This window comes from Phyllostomus hastatus, unplaced genomic scaffold (assembly GCF_019186645.2).
Source record: "Phyllostomus hastatus isolate PE091 unplaced genomic scaffold, TTU_PhHast_1.1 phas_scaffold_78, whole genome shotgun sequence".
NCBI lineage: Eukaryota > Metazoa > Chordata > Mammalia > Chiroptera > Phyllostomidae > Phyllostomus > Phyllostomus hastatus.
Genome location: NW_025334041.1, coordinates 67,805,893 through 67,829,901, shown reverse-complemented (window position 1 = coordinate 67,829,901; position 24,009 = coordinate 67,805,893). Strand labels below are relative to the sequence as shown.

At 44.1% G+C, this 24,009-nt stretch overlaps 1 protein-coding gene across 4 annotated transcripts in view; it reads left to right on the top strand.

Annotated features, from left to right (window-relative positions):
- Positions 1-24,009, top strand: part of AFF3 (AF4/FMR2 family member 3) — a 544,115-nt gene that overhangs the window by 437,757 nt on the left and 82,349 nt on the right. For all 4 annotated transcript variants that reach the window (XM_045827774.1, XM_045827773.1, XM_045827776.1 and 1 more), the window contains one exon: positions 5,548-5,588. In XM_045827774.1, the coding sequence (XP_045683730.1) occupies positions 5,548-5,588 (41 nt within the window). The remainder of the gene's footprint in view (positions 1-5,547; positions 5,589-24,009) is intronic.

The window sequence follows — 24,009 nt, the reverse complement described above, 5'->3', positions numbered from 1 at the left end:
ATGTGACATGCAATTTTAATTTAATGCCATAAAACTTTTTAAGGTATTATTTAAACTTTAACATATTCTTAATCTCCTTCCATGATGGACGATGAGCCATCCTCTTTACAGTTTTTAATTATGTAAAATAACTGCAAATTAAGTAGTACAGTCAAAATCAGGTATTGAAAATTGTGGTGTAGGCAGTTGATGATGCTGGTACCACATTGTTAAGTATGTGGAAACATATATCATGTGGACAGGTAGAAAAATGAGGATCACACCAGATGGAGGCGTAAGTAGATACACTGTGCTTACCAAAAGAAGGACAACAAATTTAAAAACAAAAACCAACCAGAACTGCCAGAAAATGGAACTGTATGGAAGTCTGGCAACCAAGGAGTTAAAAAAGAAACATTCATCCAGATCAGTAGGAGGGTAAAGATGGGCAGTCCCTGTGGAGAGGACTCCTGGCAAGGCAGCGACTGGCAGACTAGGGTGGACCAGGCAGCGGGTGGTAAAATGGGAGGTCCCACATATGAGTGCTGATAAACCAAGAGGAACAACTGAGGAGTGAGTGAGACAAACCACACAACCCAGGGTTCCAGCAAGGGGAAATAAAGCCTCAAAACCTCTGACTGAAAAAATCTGTGGGGGTTGAGGCAGTGGGAAACACTCCCAACCTCATAGAAGTGTTCATTGAAGAGACCCATAGGGTCCTAGAATGTATACAAACCCACCCACCTGGGAATCGGCACTAGAAGGGCCCAATTTGCTTGTGGGTAGTGGGGGAAGTGGATGAAAGCCCCAGAGAGCTGAACAAGCATCACTGATCCCTCTTGGTCCCCGCCCCCATATAAAGCACCACAGCACAGTGACATGGGTTGCCCTGCCCTGGCAAATACCTAAGGTTCTGCCCCTTACCTATAACAGGTGTGCCGAAACAAACAAACAAAAAAGGCCCAAATGAAAGAACAAATCAAAACTCCAGAAAAAAAATACAGCTTAAGCAATGAAGAGGTAGCCAACCTGTCAGAGGCACAGTTGAAAACACTGGTAATCAGGATGCTCACAGAATTGATTGAGTATGGTCACAAAATAGAGGGAAAAAAATGAAGACTATGCAAAGTAAAATAAAGGAAAATGTACAGGGAACCAACAGTGAAGGGAAGGAAACCGGGACTCAAATCAATGGTTTGGAGCAGAAGGAAGAAATAAATAATCAACCAGAACAGAATAAAGAAACAAGAATTCAAAACAATGAGGAGAGGCTTAGAATACTTTGGGACAACCTTATACGTTCCAACATCTGAATCAGAGGGGTGCCAGAAGGAGAAGAGGAAGAGCAAGAAATTGAAAACTTATTTGAAAACATAATGAAGGAGAACTTCCCCAATCTGGCAAAGGAAATAGACATACAGGAAGCTCAGAGAGTCCCAAAGAAGCTGGACCCAAGGAAGCACATACCAAGGTACATCATAATTACCCAAGATGAAAGATCAGGAGAGAATCTTAAAAGCAGCAAGAAAAAGGAGACAGTTACCAACAAAGGCATTCCCATAAGCTGATTTCTCAAAAGAAACCTTATAGGCAAGAAGGGGCTGGAAAGAAGTATTCCAAGTCATGAAAGGCAAGGACCTACATCCAAGGTAACTCTATCCAGCAAACCTATGATTTAGAATAAAAGGACAGAAAAAGTGCTTCCCAGATAAGGTCATGTTAAAGGAGTTTATCACCACCAAGCCCTTATTGTATGAAATGTTAAAGGAACTTATCTAAGAAAAAGAAGATCAAAAAAACAAATAGTAAAATGACAACAAACTCACAACTATCAACAACCAAACCCCAAAAAAACAAAAACAAAAATGAACTAAGCAAACAACTAGAATAGGAACAGAATCACAGAAATGGAGATCACATGGAGGGTTATCAGCAGAGAAGTGGGGGAGGGGAATGGTGGAAAACCAGGTACAGAGAGTAAGAAGCATAAATGGTAGGTAGAAAATGGACAGGGGTAAGTTAAGAATAGTATGGAAAATGGAGAATCCAAAGAACTTATGTGTACAACCCATGGACGTGAACTAAGGTCAGGGAATGTGGGTGGGAAGGGGTATGCAGGGAGAAGGGGAATAAAGGGGGAGCAATAGGATAACTGTACTAGCACAATCAGTAAAATATATTTTTAAAAAAGAATGAAGATCACAGCCACTGTTTATGACTGGTGGGATGCTCACTATCTAAGCTCACAAGGACCTTCTGGACCCAGCATCACATCCACCTGCTAAAGGAAAGCAGCCTCTGCTCCAGGCTTCCAACTCAGCTTCTATTCGAGAACTTGGCCAATAGCAATCCTGTCAGGTTATCCTTAGCAGGTACCACCACCTGGGCTGCACCACTCCAGTGATGGCCCAGCAGCTGAATTTCTTGGTTTTTATTTGCTTTTGCATTTTAAATAATTTTCTTATAAGCTGCACATTAACAAGCACTGTGTTTCCTTATCACAAAAGTCAGCGAGAATATTTGAAGGCAGGAGAGAAAAACATCAATAGACTTTTAAAATATTGACAGCCCTGGCTAGGGGAAAATTTAGATGCCATGTTAAAGATGTCTGTTGAACTTTCAGTCACATCTCTTACAATTTTTGTTTCCAGGAAGAGTCATTCTCCAGTCATTCTCCAGTGACTTCTGCTGAGACTGAATTAATAATGCATGCCATCTTTCCTTTAGGGAGTTCAAAACACTTTTTGTATATTTAACCAAAGAGAGCCAGGAGTAGAGTTAGGTTCTTTTCAAATGTAACTGCCAAAAATGAAAGCCATCTATCTTGCTGAGCGGTAAGTGAAACCTTTTAGAAGACAAAACCCAGGGACCTAGATGACTGCCCATCACCTGCTGGGTGCTTTTTGTGAACACTCCTCAGCTGGCCCTCCAGGAGAGCACAGAGGGAGGAGCGAGAGGAGAGAGAAGGAGTACCCATCCTCCGACCTATGGGAGGGGTTCCCAGTATCCAAGTCTTCCCTAGACTTTTGACCTCTTCCCTGCCTCATTCTATTCCCTAAGTAAGGCAGGGGTATCAAACTCATTTTCACCAGGGGCCACATCAGCTTCTCGGTTGCCTTCAAAGGGCCGAATGTAATTTTAGGACTATATAAATGTAACTACTCCTTAACAGTAAAGTGAGAGCTTGGTGCTGCCACCAGGTAAGAACAAAGCGCTGGGCCAGATAAAACAAGGTGGGGGGCCAAATTCAGCCCATAGGCCTTGTGTTTGCCACCTGTGCCCTAAGCTGTCCTCATAAAGAGATAGCTCTGTAGATAATTTTTCCTCTCTTGAACTAATTATATGACATGGGAAGGCCAGGGCACTTGGGCCTTAATTCACTGGAATCCAAGGAAGGAGGGGGAAATAGCCCCATACATTGTCCTCAGTACCCTGGACATTGGCTGGCTTACTCCCTCCTCATCCCATTTAGGACAGAAAGAGCAGTTTGGAAGCTGACAGTTGAGGCCCACAACATAAATGAATGGTAAAACCTCTCTCAGAATGGAAGACTTTCAATGCCAAGTTCAACAGATTTTTATGTTTTTTCCTGAATCAGTGTGCTTATGTCACTTGTGTAAATTGTTGATGTTCCTGTTATTAATTTAGTTTTAGTTCCGTTTGCCAGGCCCAGAAGCTAATGTTCCCTATGTCACTTCTATCAGATTTCTTTCATTTCTTTGTTGCAATGTTCTCCACAGAAACACCCTTGTCATTTTAAGGGGACCATGCCTCTTGTACAAGGGACCTTTTTTATCTTGAGAGGCTTTCACATTTCTGGCCCCAGGCATTAATTGGCAGTAGTGATCCCCCTCCCTATTAACACACAGGAACACCCCTACTCAATTCCAGACACCCTTGGGGTTTGGGGAAGGGGTGCCCCAGTTGAGAACAACAGAGGTCTGAATAAACCCTTGCTCTACCTTGTAGTCCAGTATCACCAATACCTCTTTCCCCCTGAACACATCACTCCTGTCTTTAAAGTTTTGCTCAGATAGTGGGAAGGATTCCCTAATTGATTCATTCATTTAACATTCATTCATCAGATGTTTACTGAGCACCTACTAACAGTCCCAGGCACTGATTGGGAAGCTGATGGTCCACCAGCCATCAGCTGTCACTCATATCTGTACCTCCTTTCATCTTTTTATTTGCATATTAATTCATAAGTTTCTTCAAGTCATCCCTGGACTTCATTATGACTTCCTGCCTAAGGATTTAGCTCCTCCAAGACTATAACTACTTCTTCTGCTTTTTCTTTATCCCTCCTGGAGCCATAATCTTTGCAGTAGTCTCCATGTTATAGGAATTCAGCAAGTGTTGGACTGATTGAGTGATCTAAGACATGCATTTATCCCCAGGGGTAGATTGCATTTCTGTAATAGGAATCATGGTTCTTCTGGGTCATGTTTTTCTAATCTGAAGATTCTGTCTGTTTTGTCTGCTACCAAAATGTAATGAAGAATAACATGGGAAATGTTTTGGTGTCCCTGGTAAACAGTAAATTTGACATGTGTAATGGGCAAAGTGAAAACAAACCTATGCACTTCTTACTTCTTGGCACACCCTGCATAAGCCTCGGTCCCGCAGGCCATGCACTGGTCCCCTCCCAGTAATGACTTCTGAGACATAGCTCAGAGTGTGCCCTCTGCCTTCCGAAGCCTCAGAGTGCTCAGCCACGGAAGGCAAATGGGCAAAATATAGACAGAAGGAAAGTAAGTCCAAAACTGGGGAAATCTGATGGAGCAATGGAGGTCTTTTATTTATTCTTTTCTTTTGTTTTATGAAAATTTTCAAACACATAAAAATGTCTAGAATAATATAACAGTCCTCAATGACGTGTTCATCACCCAGTTTCAACAGTTACCAATCCAAGGACATCATTTCATTTGCATGCCTACCCAGTCTCCCTTCCCTCCAAATATGTTATTTTAAGGCAAATCCCAAAATCATGTAATTGTATTCATAAATATTTTGATATGAATCTCTAAAAAGTTTTTTAAATTGTCACAAAATCATTGCCTAAAAAAATCCAAAATCTCATATCATCACATTTCCAGTATGTGTTCCAATTTACAATTGTGGTAACTTTTTCAATAAATCTGAAAACTGGGTCAAAAATTATACCTTTATTGGGAGAGATGCTGTAAAGGAACTAAAACAGTTCTTTTTTCTTGCAGGAAAGTAGAATAAAGCAATGATAAAGTGATTTCAGGGAGTGCAAATAAAATAGTCCTGACTCCAGGGCCAGGGAGGGGGTGTCTCCTGAGACCTGTCTAAACTCACCAGTCCAGTACTTACCGCCTCTCCAGGCTCACTCCCTGGTGGCAGGTGGGCACTGCAAGGGCTTAGTTAACTCTTCAGGAATGTTCGTTTCATAACATGACAGAGCTCTTACTATGTTACTAGTAGTTTAATGTTTGGCCACATGGCAAAAATGTGTGTGACATGGTTCTTTTTTTAAGTGTTGATTGAGCACATAGTTTAAAAGTCAGAATATTAAATAAACATCTCTGCCCTTTCTTCCAGCAGGCAGCCCAGAGAACTGCTGTCCACGCTCTGTCTGACAGGTATGTTTTGTCATTTTTATGAACTATAAATTGCCTTATGAAACATTGAGCCCTATTTATTGTGGCATATAATTCATAATCGGATTTTGTCCCTCAAGTATCTGGGAACTGGGATGTTAAACGTTTTGCATGCTTGGATTTGTCATGCCTGTGTGGAGTTTATTACTGCAAAAATCTCCTTGTTGTATTTCACAGAAAGTGTGGAGAGTCCCTTGTTGTTCAATGAAACAAGAGACAAGGAACTGGAGAAAAGGCCTGAGTGGCGCAGTAAATTCTGAACTCTGGTATTGGTTGAGATCTAAGCTCATTTTTCAGCAATAAGTACTTCATTTATTTTGAGATGCTTTCTGCAGACTTTTTCCATATCATTTCCCTGGGAGCTATCTGTCTTTTGATGAGATTCTCTCTTGAAATACTTTATGCATGTCACCCAATTCACAGTCCTGAGTGCCTGACTTTTTACTCTGTGCTTCGGCTGTTTTTTCTAACTTGTATCATTGAATGAGATCTATAAACCTAATCAACTAACACACTCAAACTGTATTTCACATCCAGCTTTGCTGTATAAAAATAGTTGAACAGGAATCTATAGTTAACTTTCTAGAACCGATCAGGCCATTTTTTATTTTGGTTGGGGTTTTGTTTTGTTTTGTTTCACTTGCTAAGGTTGGGTGCACATGTGTGCATGTGTGTGTGTTTCTTAAAGAATTATCAGGATGTAAAGAGGAAGTCCCCCACCCTGGCCCATGGGGCTCGGTTGTTTGGAGCATCATCATGTAAACAGAAAGGTCTCAGGCTTGATTCCCAGTCAGGGCACGTGCCTGGGTTGCGGGTTTGGTCCCTGGTCCAGGGCATGTGCAAGGAACAACCAGTCGATGTTTCTCTTTCACATTGATGTTTCTCTCCCTCTCTCTCTCCTTCCCTTCCCCTCTCTCTAAAATCGTTGAGCGTGTGCTCAGGTGAGGATTTTAAAAAGATGAAGTCTCCCTGTGTCTCTCCACAATTGAAGTTCTTACTGTGTCAGAAGCAGCTAGCAATGCTCTTCCCCTAGCCAGCTGATGGGCACCTCCATGTTACCTAGTGAACTATCACCACCCTCCCTTTCTTCCCAGTCCTTTTTTTGTGGAATGAACGACAATTGACAGTGTAAACAAGATCAGTTCAGCTTCTCCAAGGTAAAAGCTGTCGCCTGGACAAATTACCTGTGCATGTGGATAACAAACGTTTTCTCTGTGGTGACAGGCTGAGCCCCACTGTGTTTATTTCAAGTGAAAAGCCTGCCCCATCACAACCACACAAGCCTGTGTGCTAAGAGTGGCTGCCACGTCCCTTTCTGCAGTTCCTACTGGGATTCTCACAAAAGCTGATGACTGTAGTACTTCTGAGTCTGTTGGTAGAAGGAGGAGAGACTCTGGACCAAACATTTAAAATCCAACACAGTAATTCCTTTTTTCCCCTTTGGTTTCTTAAATAAGTGATTCCTTCAACAAAATGCACTGAGAAGCAAAAGAAAGCCCTCAGTTAACGATGTTACACCATTGCCAGTGGTTACAAGGTTTCTTCTCAGGGTATTGAAAATGTTGTGAAATTAGATTGTGGCAATGGTTTCCAAACTTTATAAATATGCTAAAACTCATTGAATCTCATACTTTAAATGGGTAAACTTTATGCTGTATAAATTATATTTCAATAAAACAACATATATAGATGCAAAGTGTCGGCATGACCTCTGGTGTAATGAATCAAAACCTATTTGAGGAAAGTATGGACTCCCTTTGAAGACCGGGCTGCAAAGTACAATCAGAAATCAGAAACCAGGAGTGATAGATACATTCTGAGGCTTCTTCCCAAAAGATACATGGCCCTGTCCTGTACAGAAAGTGGTGCATGGATTTTCATGGTGAGCAACAATGTTCCCTTCGACTTTGTTCTGATATTCTCTCCAATTCCTCCCTGGTCAAGCCCAATAGTTAACAACTAGTAAGCTAGCATCTCAGCCCCTGCGAAGTGAAGAACACTCTGAGAAAAAAGGTCCATCCCCTGGAGACGGAGAGGCAGGGGCTCCTGTTGCCATTACTGTTATGAATTTCTCTGCCTTTAGATATAGTAAAGCATTTCCCTCTCCCCTTAAATGTAACAGTTTTTCTGTTCAAAATTGGGAGAAGTCGGCTAACTTCAAAGTAATGAGATGACTCTGTCTGCTGTTCTAGCAACGTGGCGGTGTAGCGCAGTCTTCTCTGTGTTTTTCCTGTTCCGTTTTGCCATATGAATAAATTCCATAAGTGCAAAGCATCTGTAGTCATCTGGAGGTACAATTTAAATCCCTCCTTCAGAATAAGGACTTGAAACATCTACTGAATTCATTGAATTTACATTTTTCTAGTTTCTTAACTTAGAGAATGTTAACTTATCAAAGGACAGAAGTCATTTTCTATCATCTTACTTAGTCTGTTGAATAAACTGGTATTTTCCAGAAAGTGATTTGCATGACTCCAAGTCAGACCACTGCATGACTTGCTTAATATTCTGTCTGTCGGAGGAACTGCCTCAGGGTGGGAATGGAACTGAGTAAAAATTCACTTCAGGTTCTGACCCACCCAAGGTGAAGATCTAACCCCAGTATCTCTGGCTGCCTGTAGCCTGGTATTCATCTACTGTACATTCCTTTCCACAAACTGTTCTAGTTTCTGAACTATTAGTTTTCAATGTGTTATAGCTCTTGATATAAAATTCCATAGGCAGCTTTTTCACTTTAATCCTAGAAACATAGAAGAGTTTTTAGTGTTAACAGGTGCTCCCTCTGGTGTTGAGCAGAACAGCCCAGTTGGCTGAAGTCACGCCAGCACAGGCTCCTGGTTTCAGCATCCTGCTAGTGTGCTCGGCTGTGGGCCCGTCTCACTTCCATTTAGCCGTGTAACTGCCTGGAGTACCTGGTGGACACAAGGACATTTGATACAGGAGTTAGAGCGGTTTTGTTTCAAGATGTGCAACTTGATGGTAAAATCGGATTTGTTTGACTGGGGGTGTGGGGGTTGTGAGTTTACAGCACAGAAATCCTGTTGTTGTTCTCTGCCTTCAAGTCTCCGAGACCGCACCTAATGAGACAAGTTATAAGGCAAAGGGGGGGGTGCTTTTCCTTTCCTTTCTGAAGACCGTAGAAAGCTCATCCGTTCGAGGTGTCAGAGGGGAGAGACTATCCAGATGTCTTCTGAAGGCCAATGTTGTCTGTCTTTTTCCTTCTCCAGTTTCCTGGTTTAAATAGTCATTCTAGGAGAAATTTAGTGTCTGGCGGTTAACACTGTATGCTTTAAAGTTTAGTGAGTCCATAATAATCAATACACAGCCTTGATAAATTAAAACTAGGATATATTTCATTACCTAAATTTAAAAATCATCTGTGGTCAACCCCAAAGAAAACCTTTGGCCTTACTTGATTTTTTGTCTGGATGGGCTTCATTTATGATTCAGCCAAAACAGCTAGAGTGTCCACAGGTCAACACGGAATCCAGTGGCAAGGCAATTCTGGGCTTCAGCCCATCCCACTTGCCATCCTGCAGCAACCAGAAGGGTCACATGGAGGTGGAATGGCCTGCTTTTCATTCTTTCCTACTATCAGCTTTAGAATGTTTCATCTGTTTTATGCCATTGAGTGTCAGCTGGCATACGAGATACCCAGTTATGCCCCAAATAATGAAAAGAATCAGGGGACCCGGGTGAGAAGAGGGAAACAAAATTCTCAATATGGTAAACAAGCCAGTTACAAGAAAACCTCAGTTTGCAAAGGGACACTGCTTTCTACTTACTCCTTACACTGTGCCTCTCAAGCATCTGTTCTTCTTATGGATGATTGTGTTGGGCGGGGTAGAGAGAGGCAGAGGAAAACAGGGATACATGGGCCTGAGGCTTACTTATAAAGGTGTGTCTAGTGTAGCCACACTGCACTGGGAAAGTGCTGTATTGCCAGGAATGTAGAAAATATGCAGAGTGCTGGAGGACAGGGAAGGATGTGTGTGCAGCACATGAAGTGCCTCTGGATATGATTAACTTCCCTTCCTAAGTAGTAAATAGCAGATAACTGTGATAAAAAAAAAAAAAAGAAAAGAATCTCTATGATTTATCAAGCTGAGCAACTGTGCATTTGCAGAGAAGCTGGAGGTCAATCTTGAAATCTAGGGCAAGATGAGCATGAGGACATTGTGAGGACTCAGAAGTTAATCATCCCCTTGGACTGCCTCCATCTGTCTCAGAGAGACAGAACCTCTGCAGAGCGAGCAGAGATGCTTTATTGCAGCCGATCAGGAATTCATATTTGCTGTGAAACCTCAAGCATCATTTGCAGTAACTTGGGTTTTATAAAAATGGAGCCTAATTTCATATGAATAAATCATGTTCACCTAGAAATATGAGGAGCTGGGGGTGGGGCAGAATTGTGCTTGACTTAAAAAAAGAAGAAATGAACAAGAAAGCCAACATGAGAACAGTTGTTGGAGCGATGGCACTTGGAGGGCATGAACAGCCATGTGGTTAAATTGTGCATATAATCATCTTCTGAAATGTCAGCCTGTGACTGCAGAAATGGCTGCATTTTTATAGCCTTGGAGATACATCACCAGACTGTACCCTGTCAGCCCATCTGGCAATATTTCAGGCCCAGGATCCATTTATATTGAAACCCAAACAACTACCATTGATTTATTCATTTATGCCACAAGTATTTATTGAGCTCATCCTGTGAGCTCAGCCATGCACTGTGCTGGTATGGGGTGCAGGGGTGAGCGGGAGCAGCCATGCACCTCCCCTCTGGACCTCACCGTCCAGAGGGGTACTGGCTCATGCATTTGCCGCTCTCAGTTTTGCTTTCTCAAATAAATCTCACCCATCAAATATCCTCTTCCCACCCATTAGGGAGAATATGAAATTAACTAAGTGAGGAATAACATAAAATGAAGAGGTTTTACCTTCCTCTGAGTCTGGTCTGCATCCAAGAGCAGGACTGGAAATGTCCCCAAAGGAAGGTGGGGAGAACTTTTAAGAAAGCTCTAAATTTCCAACTTAGAAGATGCCCAGGAGGCACACTGGAGAGTAAAGGTCAACCCTGGAGACCCACAGCAATCTCTGGTCTCTCCAATGCAAGGGACTCCTTATAATGAAACTCTTCTGGTAGGTATACTGTGTAAATAAAAACTTCTTAAAGAGTTTTAGAGTTCAGAAGCACTGTCACATTGGCAACCACCCTGTGAGATAGGAAGGACTCATTTTACAGACAAGAAAACTGAGACTGGGAAGGTGATGTGATTCACCCAAGTTCACAAGGTAGCAAGTGGCAGAGCTGGGGCTAGACTGCAGGTCCTCTGACTCACAATGAGTAAAATCCTCTCATCCTTCATCACTCAGCATGGAAGCAGGCTTGGATGGGGCCGAAGGCAGGTGGCTGGTACCATGTAGATTCTGACAAAGAGTTTACTCAGTCTTCACTAAAACTTCCTTTGTTCCTACTAGTAATAACAATCATAACATTTCTGGCTTAGTTATTTTTTATCCTTAGCACCTAGCACAGTTCCTAGCAATTAGGAGACAGAACAATGAACAAATGAATGAAGGTTTTAGGGTTAAATGATGGCAACTTTGGGCTTAAAATAGAAAATGCTTTCCTGAAACTATGGCTGTTCACTGCTGCAGCAGACCACCTCGGAGGCAGAGTTGGACAGTCGGGGGTTCATCACTAAGGGTTCAAGTAGGATCTATGCCTATAAGATGGGATAGGATTGAGAAGCACTATTAACTGCCATACAGGTGGGGGGATAGAATATTTTTACAAAGCAGTCCAAAAATAGGTAAGAAAGCCTCAAAAAAATTCAGAAGATTAAAATTGCAATTAAATTAGAGTGGATTAAATTAGAAATCCATAGCCAAAGTGATGCCATAGAGAGCTTTTCTGCACTGTAGTAAAGCTCCTTGGGCTTCACAGTGTCCACAGGACTTAAAATGCCCCCCATCTTATCTCCACCAATTATTCATGCTTTTTATCCTTTATCCACTTGATGCATATTACAGTTCTGAGCTTCTACACTGGTCTCCTTGGAAGACACAAAAATTCCTCCTCACAGAGCCCACTCTGCAGGAGCTTACAGCAGTCCAGGACATAGAGACGCCTGCATGACCCTCGTTATATGAAATGGGGACGTGTGCACACAGTCTTCAGTCTTACTAGTACAGCAGTCGTATGTAGAGACTGCGCTAAGCATTTCACGTATGTGACTTCATTTAATCCTCGCAACTACCCTCTCAGCTAGGAAGGAGAAATTTAACATTAGGACCTGAAAGAGATGACATTTTCAGTGAAGTTTCATTTCATTTCATTTTCCAAATACTTTCTCTAAAATCCTAGTTAATCTGGGTTTCCAGAGATATATAACTTACCCAAAGCCTCCAAAATGATCTGACTCTAGTCAGTGCTCTTAGCTGCCTCAGTAACACTGTCCACACATACCCCATAAAATTAATAGGAGATAAACGTCACTCGCAGGGTACAGGTATAACACTGAAGTACTCTCAGGGCACAGAGAAAGGCAAGCGGGTGGAGGCCTTTGAGGTGGGGTGTGACTGGTGAGTGTCATCAGGTCACCAGGATGGAAAAGAGAAGGGCCAGCCTTCTCTACAGAAAGAATAGCCCAAGCAAGGCAAGGCTGAGGAGATGAGCAAGGACAGCAGGCTCTTCATCGTTCAGGGTGTGGGCACCGTAGGGAAAGCTGTCTGGGAGCAGGCGGTGGGGTGTGGGTTGCCTAAAGTTCCACAGTGCTTCCCCATGTGTGGGGTCAAGCCTCATCTTCCACAGAAACCTTAAATAACCAACTTATCTGACTCCCACAGCTCCTGTTCTTTCAGCACCTCATATAATTGCTGACACAGTCATGCTTCTACCCTCTGCTCCCTTTACGTATTTATGTCTCAACAGAGTAGAGAACAGGATACACATCTTGGCTTTTAGGTAACTCTGCATACAAAATGACTGCTCAGTAATGACTTACTAACTGCCTTTCGAACAAGAAAGACCAACAATCCAAATTATGCCACTCATCTCTGTTCTCTTGGTGAGGAGGGAAGACATACCAACTCCAGCGTAGACATCATGAAGCAGACATGAGATTTTAAAGCCTTAAACTTGGGTTGGGATTTGTTTTGGGCAAAGCAGTCACCCATCTGAGTCTGAACTTTCTCAGTTGCATAAACAGGATGATAAGAGTGTCCTCCTTGTTAGGTTTATGGACAGATTAAATGAGGTGATAAGTAGCAGAAGGGCAGTTAATCTAGCCCCATGTTAGTAATTTAATCTATTGCACCACTAAGAAGTCACTCCCCAAGATACCATGAGGTACTCTTTAAGTCCTACCAAGAAGCTTAAAAACCAAGAGAAGAAAAATATTAGAGTATGTATGGATTTCAAAAGTGAATCCATGAATATGTGTGGGGCATGTTTTCATGCCAGCATTATAGAAAAATAATGTTGATATGTCCCAAGAACTACCCTTTACTGTTGCTCATTCAGGTCTTCAGTGAGGCTCACGTACGCCTGTGAGGAGGCAGCAGCCTGTCTCTTCCAAATCATCTTCCTGTTCCACTCTTAGAAAAGTCTTCTTGGGGCATTTCCTGACACCTGGTCCAGCTGATCGCCAGTGAACTGTTCTTGTTTTATTATTTCAAAGTAAATAATCACATTTCAAAAGCAAAAAGGAATTCTCAGATAACATGGGGTCTCAGTAGAGAGCTGCCCGTGGGCAATGAGAAGAGAGAAGAACACTGAATGACAGCGCTGTCCTCCAATGGGCCAGCAAGACCCATCTGGATTCACAGAAGTGGACGGACCCCTGTGGCCTCACAGCCCCTTCTGGAGAGGCCACTTCAATGTTCTTCACTACCCTTTGGTGCTGTTAGCTGACTAGACGGCATTAACATCGTGAGCAAGTGCAGGTTATCAGGTGTAAAAATCAGCTTTTTAAAAACCCCCCTAGCACTAATTTCCACAATAAAACTGAATAGCTCCTGAGAAGCCATTAAAGTTCTATCAGGTAAATAACGCACATTTAAAAGGTCCCAAACTTGTATTTTACACAATAGAATAGTGCAGCCTGGAAGAAACTGTTACAGTCTTTCTGAGTAAATAAATAAGTTGTGTGAAGCCACTAATTGCCCTTTAAGATCATTTAGTGGGTTTGGGGGAGCCTGAGTATTAATATGGCCCTGATGTCTAGTCAGGGAAGACGCAGCAGGAGGGACCTCTGTGTGAAAGTAAGTTTTAACCCTTTAATTAGAGCCCACAATTGCCACAAGCTTTCAGGAATAGATGGGGTGACTCGAGCTAGGGAGGACTTAAAAGGGTTTGACTGCTTTAAAAAATGCTAGTGGTGAATGACTGCACAGCAGTGTGAATTATTTATACACTTGGAAATGGTTAAAATGGTGAATTTTCTGATATATGTTATATATATATATATATATATCGATATAGCTCCACAACAAAAAGTTAAAAAAAAACAAAAACAATGTAGCCCTGGCCAGTGTGGCTCAGTTGGTTGGAGCCTTGTCCTGTAGCTGAAAGGTCGTGGGTTCAGTTTCCGGTCAGGGTGCATGCCTAGGCTGAGGGTTCAATCCCCCAGTCTGAGTGCATACAGGAAGCAAGCAGTCAATGTTCCCCTCTCACGTCAGTGCTTCTCTCTCTCCCTTTCTCCCTCTCTGAAAGCAATGAAAAAAATGTCCCCAGGTAAGGGTTAAAAAAAGGAAAGAACAATGTACATCTTTGCACATACTGATATTCCAAAGTCTTCAGGGTGGTCCCCTTCCTTATATGTCTAGACTGGGAAGCAGTTTTCTGTCATGGATTTGAGGTGCTGGTCTTCTGACCTGCACATTCCTTTCTTCTCCGCTAGTGGAGAAGACCTCTCGAACGTGACCCTGATTGCCTGCGGTGGGGAGACCCGCCATCCCTCCCCTGCTCCTGTAGCCAGGGGTCTGTGAGCTAATGTCCACACCCCCTGAGTTAACCAGCTTGGGGAAAAGGGAACCAGACACCCCCCAGAAGGCGTGACATGTAATTAGCACCATACTTCAAATTACTTTGGCACCCAGTCATCCACACAGTGGCCCCTTCTCCTGGACTCACGCTCTCAGACTAAGTTGATCAACTTACTGGAGGTTAAATATTTAAAAAGCAGAATTCTGAGTTACTTTTATTGAAATTCTTTGTCACTCTTTCATACTCTTTTTAAGTACCATGTCACTGTCACTTCTAGACCAAGAACAACAGCGCATTGTGTCTAATGTTTGTTCTTCATTTAATGTTTAATGAATCCAAAAAAGTTTTAATTTATTCAATAACAAGACATCTCAAAGTTGACATTAAGAGAAAGAAAACTATTGTTTAGTTAGCATAGTTTTCAACATTTGTCATTGTTGTCTACTCCTTTTTGAAAAACCGTGTTCTTAAAGTAGAACTACACTTACACATGCTCGAACAGATACTTAAATTCAGTGAAGCACTTGCAGTCCTGCACCAAGGATGCTGATTATTAGTTAACTAGCAGTCAGTTCTGTTAAATATGTTAACTGTTACACATGAAGATAATCTATAGTCATTCCCCTCCCACTTCTTAAATTTTGTGTATGTGGTCACCATTCCCAGTGACCCAGATGGGAAAATTGAACTGAACATAAAAGAAACCCAAAGGCAATAAATACTATATTTTACAGGAAAAAAAAAAGAAAATTCAAGAAAGATGCATTTTTAATACACATGCGTATTTCCCAACACATCACTGTCTTTAGATACATCACTCCTGTCTGTGTCTTTAGTAAGTAGAGAACCAGCTGCAGAAACATCTGTGGTGGCCAGGGGGTTAAAGCCAGTACATAGATTAGGGTTATTGTTTTTTGTTTCAGTTGTTTTGTTTAAAACCAAACTGCTTAGCTGCTTTTGGTGGAAGTTTTTAAAATTGTGACCCCACAATTGTTTTTTGTTTTGTTTAAATCTCCTTTTAATGGAGAAAACTAGACAAAGCCTGGAGTCTTCTTTCTGTGCTTTAAGAGCCTTTCAGGTCAGCACCTCCATCTTCTCCACATCACCCCCACCCCCAGTAAATTCCTCCCAGACCGTTCCTGGGCCATTTCGCTCTTCAGATTTGCAGAGCCATCTGGAGCGAGGGGCCCATCCAGCTGCTAACCTTGGGCACAGAGACTTGCCCCTCCTCTCCTCCCTAGCCTCCCCCAGTCAGCCTCCCCATGAGCTGCTCCCCTGACCGCCCTCCTAGAGGCAGCCTTAAGCCAGCATTAGCCAAGCTGGCTGGCTGGCCTTTTATGACCGCATTTTGGAGCCCTATAAGCTCCCTGCTGCTGTTGAAAGGTTAATGTGCTCCCTGTCAGCTGGAGCAGCCTGACCTTCCCGACTCGACTCCGTCCAATTTCCCTGAGCTGGCTTTCCCTGAGCTTTTCTCCGTCTTTCCCTGAGCTGGCTCCCAGGCAAGTGACTGGCCATCCGGCTGCCACACCATGTCCCCCAGTGGCCTGCAGAATGCAGCGCCCCTCTACCCTAGTCAGCCAGTGTCCAAACCCGGCCAGCTGCATCCTGTCATTCTGGGACATCCACCTGAGCTGCACATTCTGAGCAAATTCCTCAGCCTTGCCTCTTCTGCCTGTAATTTTCCTTGGCCTCAGGGTTGAGTTTTCATGCCACCCTTCACCTACTGCTCCCCTCCTCCCAAGAGGCAGCCCTCAGTATGTCAGTGCTTATTAATTAATCATAAAACAGTTAGGTTAAATGTGGAAACCAAGCCAACTACTTGTGAAGGGCCAGACCATGCCCCTTTGTCCATTTCACAGACCAGGTCTCCTGCTGGCTGGCCACAATCTGGCTAACAGACAGGGCCCCTACTCAGCCCAGACTAGGCCAAGAGCCAAAAGGCCTGCAGCTCTCCACTTGGCCTCCCGTGGCCCCACTTGCCATCTTTGTGACCTGTGAGCCAGAGCCACTCTGACTTATCTTAAATTGGAGGCCATAACCCCATTCAGCCAACCAGATCCTGGTGCTGGGAACAAAAGTCACGTGAGAAGGCGCTTTTAGCTGTGAGCTCTGCCCAGGCACAGAGAATCAGGGTATTCACTCATTCTCCTTAAGCCACTGCCCCAACCAGGACAGCAGGCATGGGCCTTCATTCGCTGTTGTTGGACGCCGATCACAATGCCGAATGCTCACCTACCCTCTCTGACCAGGGCATGTGGTCCAGCGCCTTTGCTGCCCTCTGGCCTCTCAGAGCATACAGCAGCACTCTAGGGTAGGGCCATTGTCTCCACTTTATGCATGGGGAAACTGAAGCCTATAGTGGTAGAATCACTTGCCCAAGATTGGTCAAGAGCTAGAGCTGGCCGAGGCCCAGGTTTTGGGTGGCAGTACGGCCTTGAGCAGAGGGCCTGGCAGACCAGGCTGGTATCAAAGGCACACTATTTGTTGCCTGTTTGCCCAAGGGCTTCAGCCTTGCCCCACCCACTGAATCCTCTTAAAATAGAACAAAATCCTGCCCTGCCACGAGGTCACACAGGACTCAGGGCTGCTTTCTCTGATGTATCTTCAGAGCGGAGTCACATTTAATCAAAGGGAGCACTCCTTGTTCCCTCCACATTTGAACAAAACACAGGAATGAAAACGTACCCACCATGGGTTCACCGGGGGTGTGCTTCGTAGAACATTCCTCACCTAGTTCTGTTCTCTCCAGATTCCAACCCTCCTTCTGTGTTCTGTACTTAAAATAGATGACAGAAAACTTGAAAAGTGCTGTGGTCATGCTTAGACAGATTTATATGACAATGAAAGGAGAGCCAAGGCAACGTTATTTCCTGAGACTTATATTTCTTAAAGGTTTCCTTTTCCTTCCAGCTGGCTGGAGAAATATTAGCTATTCACTTACATTTCGAAATGAAGGCCAAATTTGGCTCACATCTCTACATCAACTCCATAGGCCTTTAAAATGTGAACGCTGCTCATATATTGTTCCTTGGGGCACCTTCATCAGTCACCTGATTTCCTGGCCTGGCCTCCGTCAAGTACAGCGAAGCCCCAGGGTAGTGGAGGCCACACAGACTCTCTCTGGATGTCAGAAGGTTCAGTAGCAGTGGGGGCTCAGCCAGCATGGTTCCTTGTGCCTTCTCCCAACCCTGGCTCTGTCACGGACTCATTCTGTGACCCCAGGCCCAGAAGTGTTAGTTCTCCCACACCTGCACACATCCTTTCCCTTCTGTCTAGAACAATCTCCTTTCCCCTTCTTTTCCTCCCTCCAGCTCACCTGGCCTACTCCTAACCTATACTTCAGGTTACAGCTCCCACAATACTCTCCATTTGCCTCATGGTGCCTAATACAGTGCCTGATGCACAGTCTTAACATGTACTGGCTGACTTTATCTCTCTGAGCCCTTTTTCTGATCTGTTAAGTGGAGATAGCAATACTTGCTCTATCCACTGTGAAGCATTTGTCAGGCCTTAGGAGACTGTAAGAGCTATGTAACACATAGCTCTTCCACGTGCTACTCGGGCTCCTTTCCTGCAGCCGCCCACAATACTTGCATCTTCAAGACGTAGCTACTAGCTGCCTCCTTCTGAAATGCTTGCCTCCATCTCAGCTCCACTGAGAACTCCCTGTTCTCTAAAATGTCAATTCACCTATTAGGTGAGTCCAAGACCTGCCAGGCCTCTCACTTTCCTCCAAGGTGTGGGCCCCTTAGCTGTATCACAACTGTGTGAAAAATGCCCCTGTGGATTCTCCCCAGGCCTATAATCCTTCCTCTCTGGCCTTATCTTCATTCGCTGATAGAAGTTCTTAAGAGAAGTATGAAGATGAGTCTCTAAGAACTGTTGTAGATGTTTCTTCTGTTTTCTAACACCATTGCTATTACTTTAGTTGGTGTTTGACATTTCAATGTCTTAACTTTCCCCTTTTCAAGCTTCATGCAATGCATCCCAGTCACACGTTCAGTGTTATTTTTATCTCTGAGCTTTCTAGGGAAGATCATCTGTTGGAAGTCTTAATGCCCAAAACCCTTGTAAAGAACAGAGCTCCTAGAGGAAGTTTGGGTCTTCCTGAGTGCTCCCTCCATGACAGTCACATTTCTGGGTCACTTCTCCTCCACGATGAACAGTCTCCAAAGAGGAGGCTTGAGTGAAACATGTTGCCTGTAGTCAACCCCATCTATCTCTCCCTCCTTCTTACCTGTTCTCAAAAGGGTAAGCTGCAGCCAGTGCAGGAGAAAGGTCTAATAATAGGGTCTGAGGAGAAGAATTGCTTTCCAAAGGAATTTTCTACCTTTTATATATTATGAGAATAAAAGTGGCAACGATAGCAATGAACAAGAGCTGGGAAAATGGACTCGAGGCTTGCAGATAGCACGTTTCTTCAGCACAACACCCCAAGGATGGTGTGTCTCTATTAACTCCAACATTATTCCCAAGCCAGTTCTGCTGAATTAAATAACATCTTTCACTGTTCTGTTGTCCAGATGCAATAGAACACAGCTGGGGGTGTGAAGCTCGGTTACTTTGGATACACGGAGGACCCTTTGGTACTGGTGTTCTCTATACCTGCACTGAAAGGCAACTGAGACCTATTTTCATAGAAATTCTAATCTCTTTATATGACCACTTTAGGTTCTAAGTTAGCTGGTAGGTGTTCAGTCCTGGAGATGTAAACAACTTTTGTTTCACGGGAAAACTGGTCCATGGGCTCACTTTTCATCCCTTTCAACTCATTCTAAAGCTTTAAAATGCAGTATTTTAACCCTGAATTTTGTGACTTTGAAATAAACATAGATGATACTTTATCTCCCCTTTACTTTAATCTTCTGACTGTTCTTCCATCATAGTGTCTGTTGTATTACATTGCTCTTAAAATATAGCTTCGGCAACTTGAAAGATGACTTCCCAGGTTCCCAAACTTCCCAATCTGTGATTAATTATAATTAATCCTCTCACATGTCATTCCATCTGGGATCCTGTCAAATAACCCAGAAGACACTGCAAAATTGCAGGAGGAAATCACCTGCACAGTAGTTAATAGCAGTGCTGTTGCCGGGGCTCATTCGTCTTCCTTAGTAGCCCATTCACAACCTTCCAGGAATGTTTCCCCAGTGCTTGGCACCAAAAGTATTTTTACATTGGCTGGGTAAGAGAGATCACTAAACCTGTGGTTGCCAAGTTTAGCAAATAAAAATACAGGAACAATGAATAATTCTTTAGTGTATGTATGTCCCTAATTTTACATATTATTCATTGTTTATCTCAAATTTAGATTTCACTGGGCACCCTGTATTTTATATGGCAACCCTACTCAAACTGGATATATATTGTTAAATCCTAACCCAAGAATATGTTTTTATTGATTTTAGAGAGAGAGAAACATTGATGTGAGAGAGAAACATCTATCAGCTGTTCCCACACATACCCCAACCGGAGATTGAACCTGCAACTTAGGTTATGTGCCCTGACCAGGAGTAGAACCTGCAACCTTTTATGGTGTACAGGTTGATGCTCCAACCAACTAAGCCACCCAGCCAAGGCCAAACTTCATTTTGATTGAAAGTGTGGGCCTGTTTGGAAATCCAGGTAGGGGAGGTACCATTTGCAGGTTGGAGGCATCTGGCTGAACTCTGCTCCCCCAGCCCCTGCTCCCACCATATGTATCCTGATGGAAAACATCAGACTTCCACTTTCTTTGAGGCATGGGCCACTGCCCCAGTACCATACTGACCTTTTGGTGCCATTTCTAATTTGTGTTTCACTGAGGTATTTGTGCCAAGTGCTGTCTGTTTTGATAAAGTGGAAGCTTTTTCTTGCTGCCACTGGAGAGAATTCTTGACCTCTTTTCCGCATCTGTGAGGAGGCCAGAGAGATTTTTCTGTTGACCTTTAAGAACAGCAGGTGATGGAGCTAGAGCATTACCTCCTAGCATGTGGCCACCAGGCTTCAAGGCTCTCACTAACAGGACTGCGTTTGGGTGACACTTTCTTTCAAGCTCTGTTTCTTAAGCACTAGGATTCCCTTGGTTATCATATTAATTATTCATTACCCAACTTTTTTCCAACAGTAATTAATGAGATAAGTTATACAATGGCAATGGTAGTAAATATTGTACAGTAATAGAAAAGCAATTACTGAAGTGGCTTTTTTAATTCAAAATTATTATTATTATTATTAATTACATGGGGCTTCCACTTATTTGAAATCCTGTCTCCACAGAACCTCCCTTGAGCTTCCCAAACTGCTACTACATTGGTTACCTGGAGTTTGTCTGTGAAATTTTCTTCCACCTTTATATTAGTGAGTCACTCAGGGTAGCTGGGTGGATTACAGGCAGAAACTGGGCTCCCTCAGGAGAGCAGGATCTCAGGAGCCTGAAAGAGTGTGCGTGGTGCACATTTTGACTTAGAGAAGGATAAAGGTACAAGAGACCTACTCCCCAGGCAGGGCCAGCAACCCGTGGGGTCTCACAGAGCCCCACGTTTTGAACTCAGTTTAATACTCTGAGGTTGCCTTGTTAAAATTCTTGACATTTTGATCTCTGAATTTGTGTTTCATACGTGAAGTCCAGTGGGAGAGAAGAGCATACTGCAGTAGCTTGGAGCCTTGGCCTGTGTGGTCCCTCCACCCAGAGATGGGCTCTCAGCTGCCTACTACCCTGCCTGGTACCCTGGCCTCTCCCATTGTTCCCTCTCCACCCTGGCAGGGACTGCTACCATCCTGCACTCCAGGGGGCATGGGCAAACTAAGGGTCAGGGTGGGCCACACACACCCAGATACCATGGTGACACTTTCTGCCCCAAGCTGGCAGTGCTGGGGTCCATCCATTGGGCAGCTCTTGAAGGGTGAGCCTCTTCCCTACCCTTATCCAGGTGCCTAGTATGTCCCAGTGAAGTCACAATACCCTTAGGGATCCCCCTTCCAGTGTTGGTTAGGTGGCAGGCCATGGGAAGGGGGGATGATGCCCAGCTCGACCTCACTATCCCTCAGCCAAGGCACCATGTGACCAGTTCCCCAGGTGCCTGTGAGGGTCCCGGCGCCCAGAACACACAAGAGACAGCAAATAAAACATGCTGTGACCAGTTCAGAGACCATGGAAGAAAGAAAGATGCTTTATATTTTAGTACTTGCAATGGCACCTCTTTGTCTGCTTTTTAAACAAGCAGCTCACATACTCATTGTGCAATGGGCCTTATAAATGACGTGGCAGGTCTTGGCTCCAGGAGTTAGGGAAGCTGGGTTATTTTCCTCATTGAGCATCTGGAAAGGCCTATTTTTTAAGGTTTTAAGATCCTAATGGAGTATTTTCTCTCATATACGCTCTGAGGTCCCAAATGCATTTTGCTGCTTGGAATTAACTAAGGCCCACGCTGCCAGGCGTGCTTTGATGTCTGACTAGTTACCTCCTTCCTGCACTCTCTTCTTCCTGCTACCCAGCTTCTCCTGTGAACTCTGTAACTCATTTTATCTTCATTGACAAACAGCGGGACTACTTTTGAAGCAGACAAATTCTGATCAAAACAACAAAGCAAAGCTTCAAGGGGGAGAGCCCTGTAGGCAAGGACTATCTCTAGCATGTTCTGGTCCTCCTGCCTTTTCCCCAGAGCCCACTGGGGCCTGACTGGCTTTCCCAACCCTGTGGCGGGTGCACAGGGAAGAATGAGCTGCACCCTCAGGCCTGGCTGCTCCAGGCCCTGGTGCGCAGGTGTGGTCAGGCCTTGCTGGGAGAATGTCGTTAAGTCAGGTCAGGCCTGGGCCCAGCTTTATGGAACTGCTGTGTGATGCAGAATGACTGCCGCTCCTCTCAGTGGAAAGCTCATTCCTGGGGCAGGACTGCTCACACTGTGTGTGATGGTGGAGCTGGGGAGTCACAGAACTCAGACTTATTGGCACCATATACTCAGGAATAATAAAGCAAATAAAATTCTATTGACCACATTCTAGTTTATGCCTTCCCCCCTTCTTTTCTTGCCACCTCCTCTCTTTCTTTCTCCCTTTATGCTCAGCCTGCCCATAAAACAACCTTTCCCTTTTCAGCAAACCTTAAAAGAAACAAAGACCTTATTCTAATGTTTCTTTCCCTGAATAAAATGTTGTCATCACAATGTTCTTCTCTCAGGTCCAGTTCATTCTCAGCTTCTGCATGTGGGTGTCACTTTCAGTCATGAGCGTCTCTGCAAGCATTGCCTTAGGGGCTCAGCCTCTGCACAGTGTGCTGCAGGAGAACCCACCTCCCTGACCCAGTTACCCTCCACTCCAGCAGTGCCTGTACCAAAGGGGGCTGGAGACTTCTAATTTAGCATTTTTCCCCAAGAGCACCCCACCTAGAATAGTCGCCCTGTTTTAAATCACACACACTTGCTTAGAGAATTTCTGTTTCGCATGGTACAAAAAATCAGTCAATCCCAATTATTTGTTCAGCTTTTTTCATCATCACCCATGTATCTAACAGAACATGCATCTAATGGAAGGGCTTCTTGGTGCCAGGCACTATAAAATCAAAGTAAGGCTACTTGGTTCTACTGCCTGGTCTCAGCCTGTTTTGACTTCGCCCTGCGTGCCCACCCTCTGCGCCTCAGTCTCCTGGCTGGCCTCCAGCTTCGTAATCCCCCCACTCAGCCTGGAGCCTGCCCCTTCTCAGTCCTCCCGGCTGAATCCTACCTTACACTGAGTGCTCTCTCAGCTGCCACTTCCTCTAGGGACTCCTGCCTGAAATCTCCATCCCTCATTATTCTCTGGCCTCTAAACTCTTAGAACTAAGAATTTTGTCTCAGAATTTAGCACTTGATGTGCACCACCTTCTGTTGAACAGTGTCCCAGAGCCTTCAGCTTTGAGGACACGGAAGAACATGGTGCTTCCTGCCCGAACACTCACAACAGTGCCAGGTAGGGAGTGAGTGCAAAGCAACAGTGCAAGCCAGGGAACATTAGCAATTCTTAACGGCAGAACAGTTCTTATTGACCTAAAACAAAAGTCAAAAGTGTTCTGGAAGTGACTGGCTTCAGGCAGATAATGCCTGTGGTTCATCCTTGAAGTCACTTTACCCACAGCAAGAGAAGATGCCTGCAGCCCCCAACACAGTGCCTGGCGTACAAGAGACGTGGTACATAGTGGGCAAGGGAGTGTTTGTGATTCTCTAGACTTCTAGAGCAGCGAAGCCAGGAATTGGGCATAGTCCCAACTGTAACACAGTAATCCTACCTGCACATTCAGGGAGAAAACACAAGACAGCGTATCACTCCTTACCTTTGGCTCCAACACACTCTGGGTTTTACCTTGACCTACCCACCACTCACCATCCTGAATGGGGGAAAGGAAAAGAATTAACATAGAAAGTAATGTAGCTTTGCCCTGGCTGGCGTAGCTCAGTG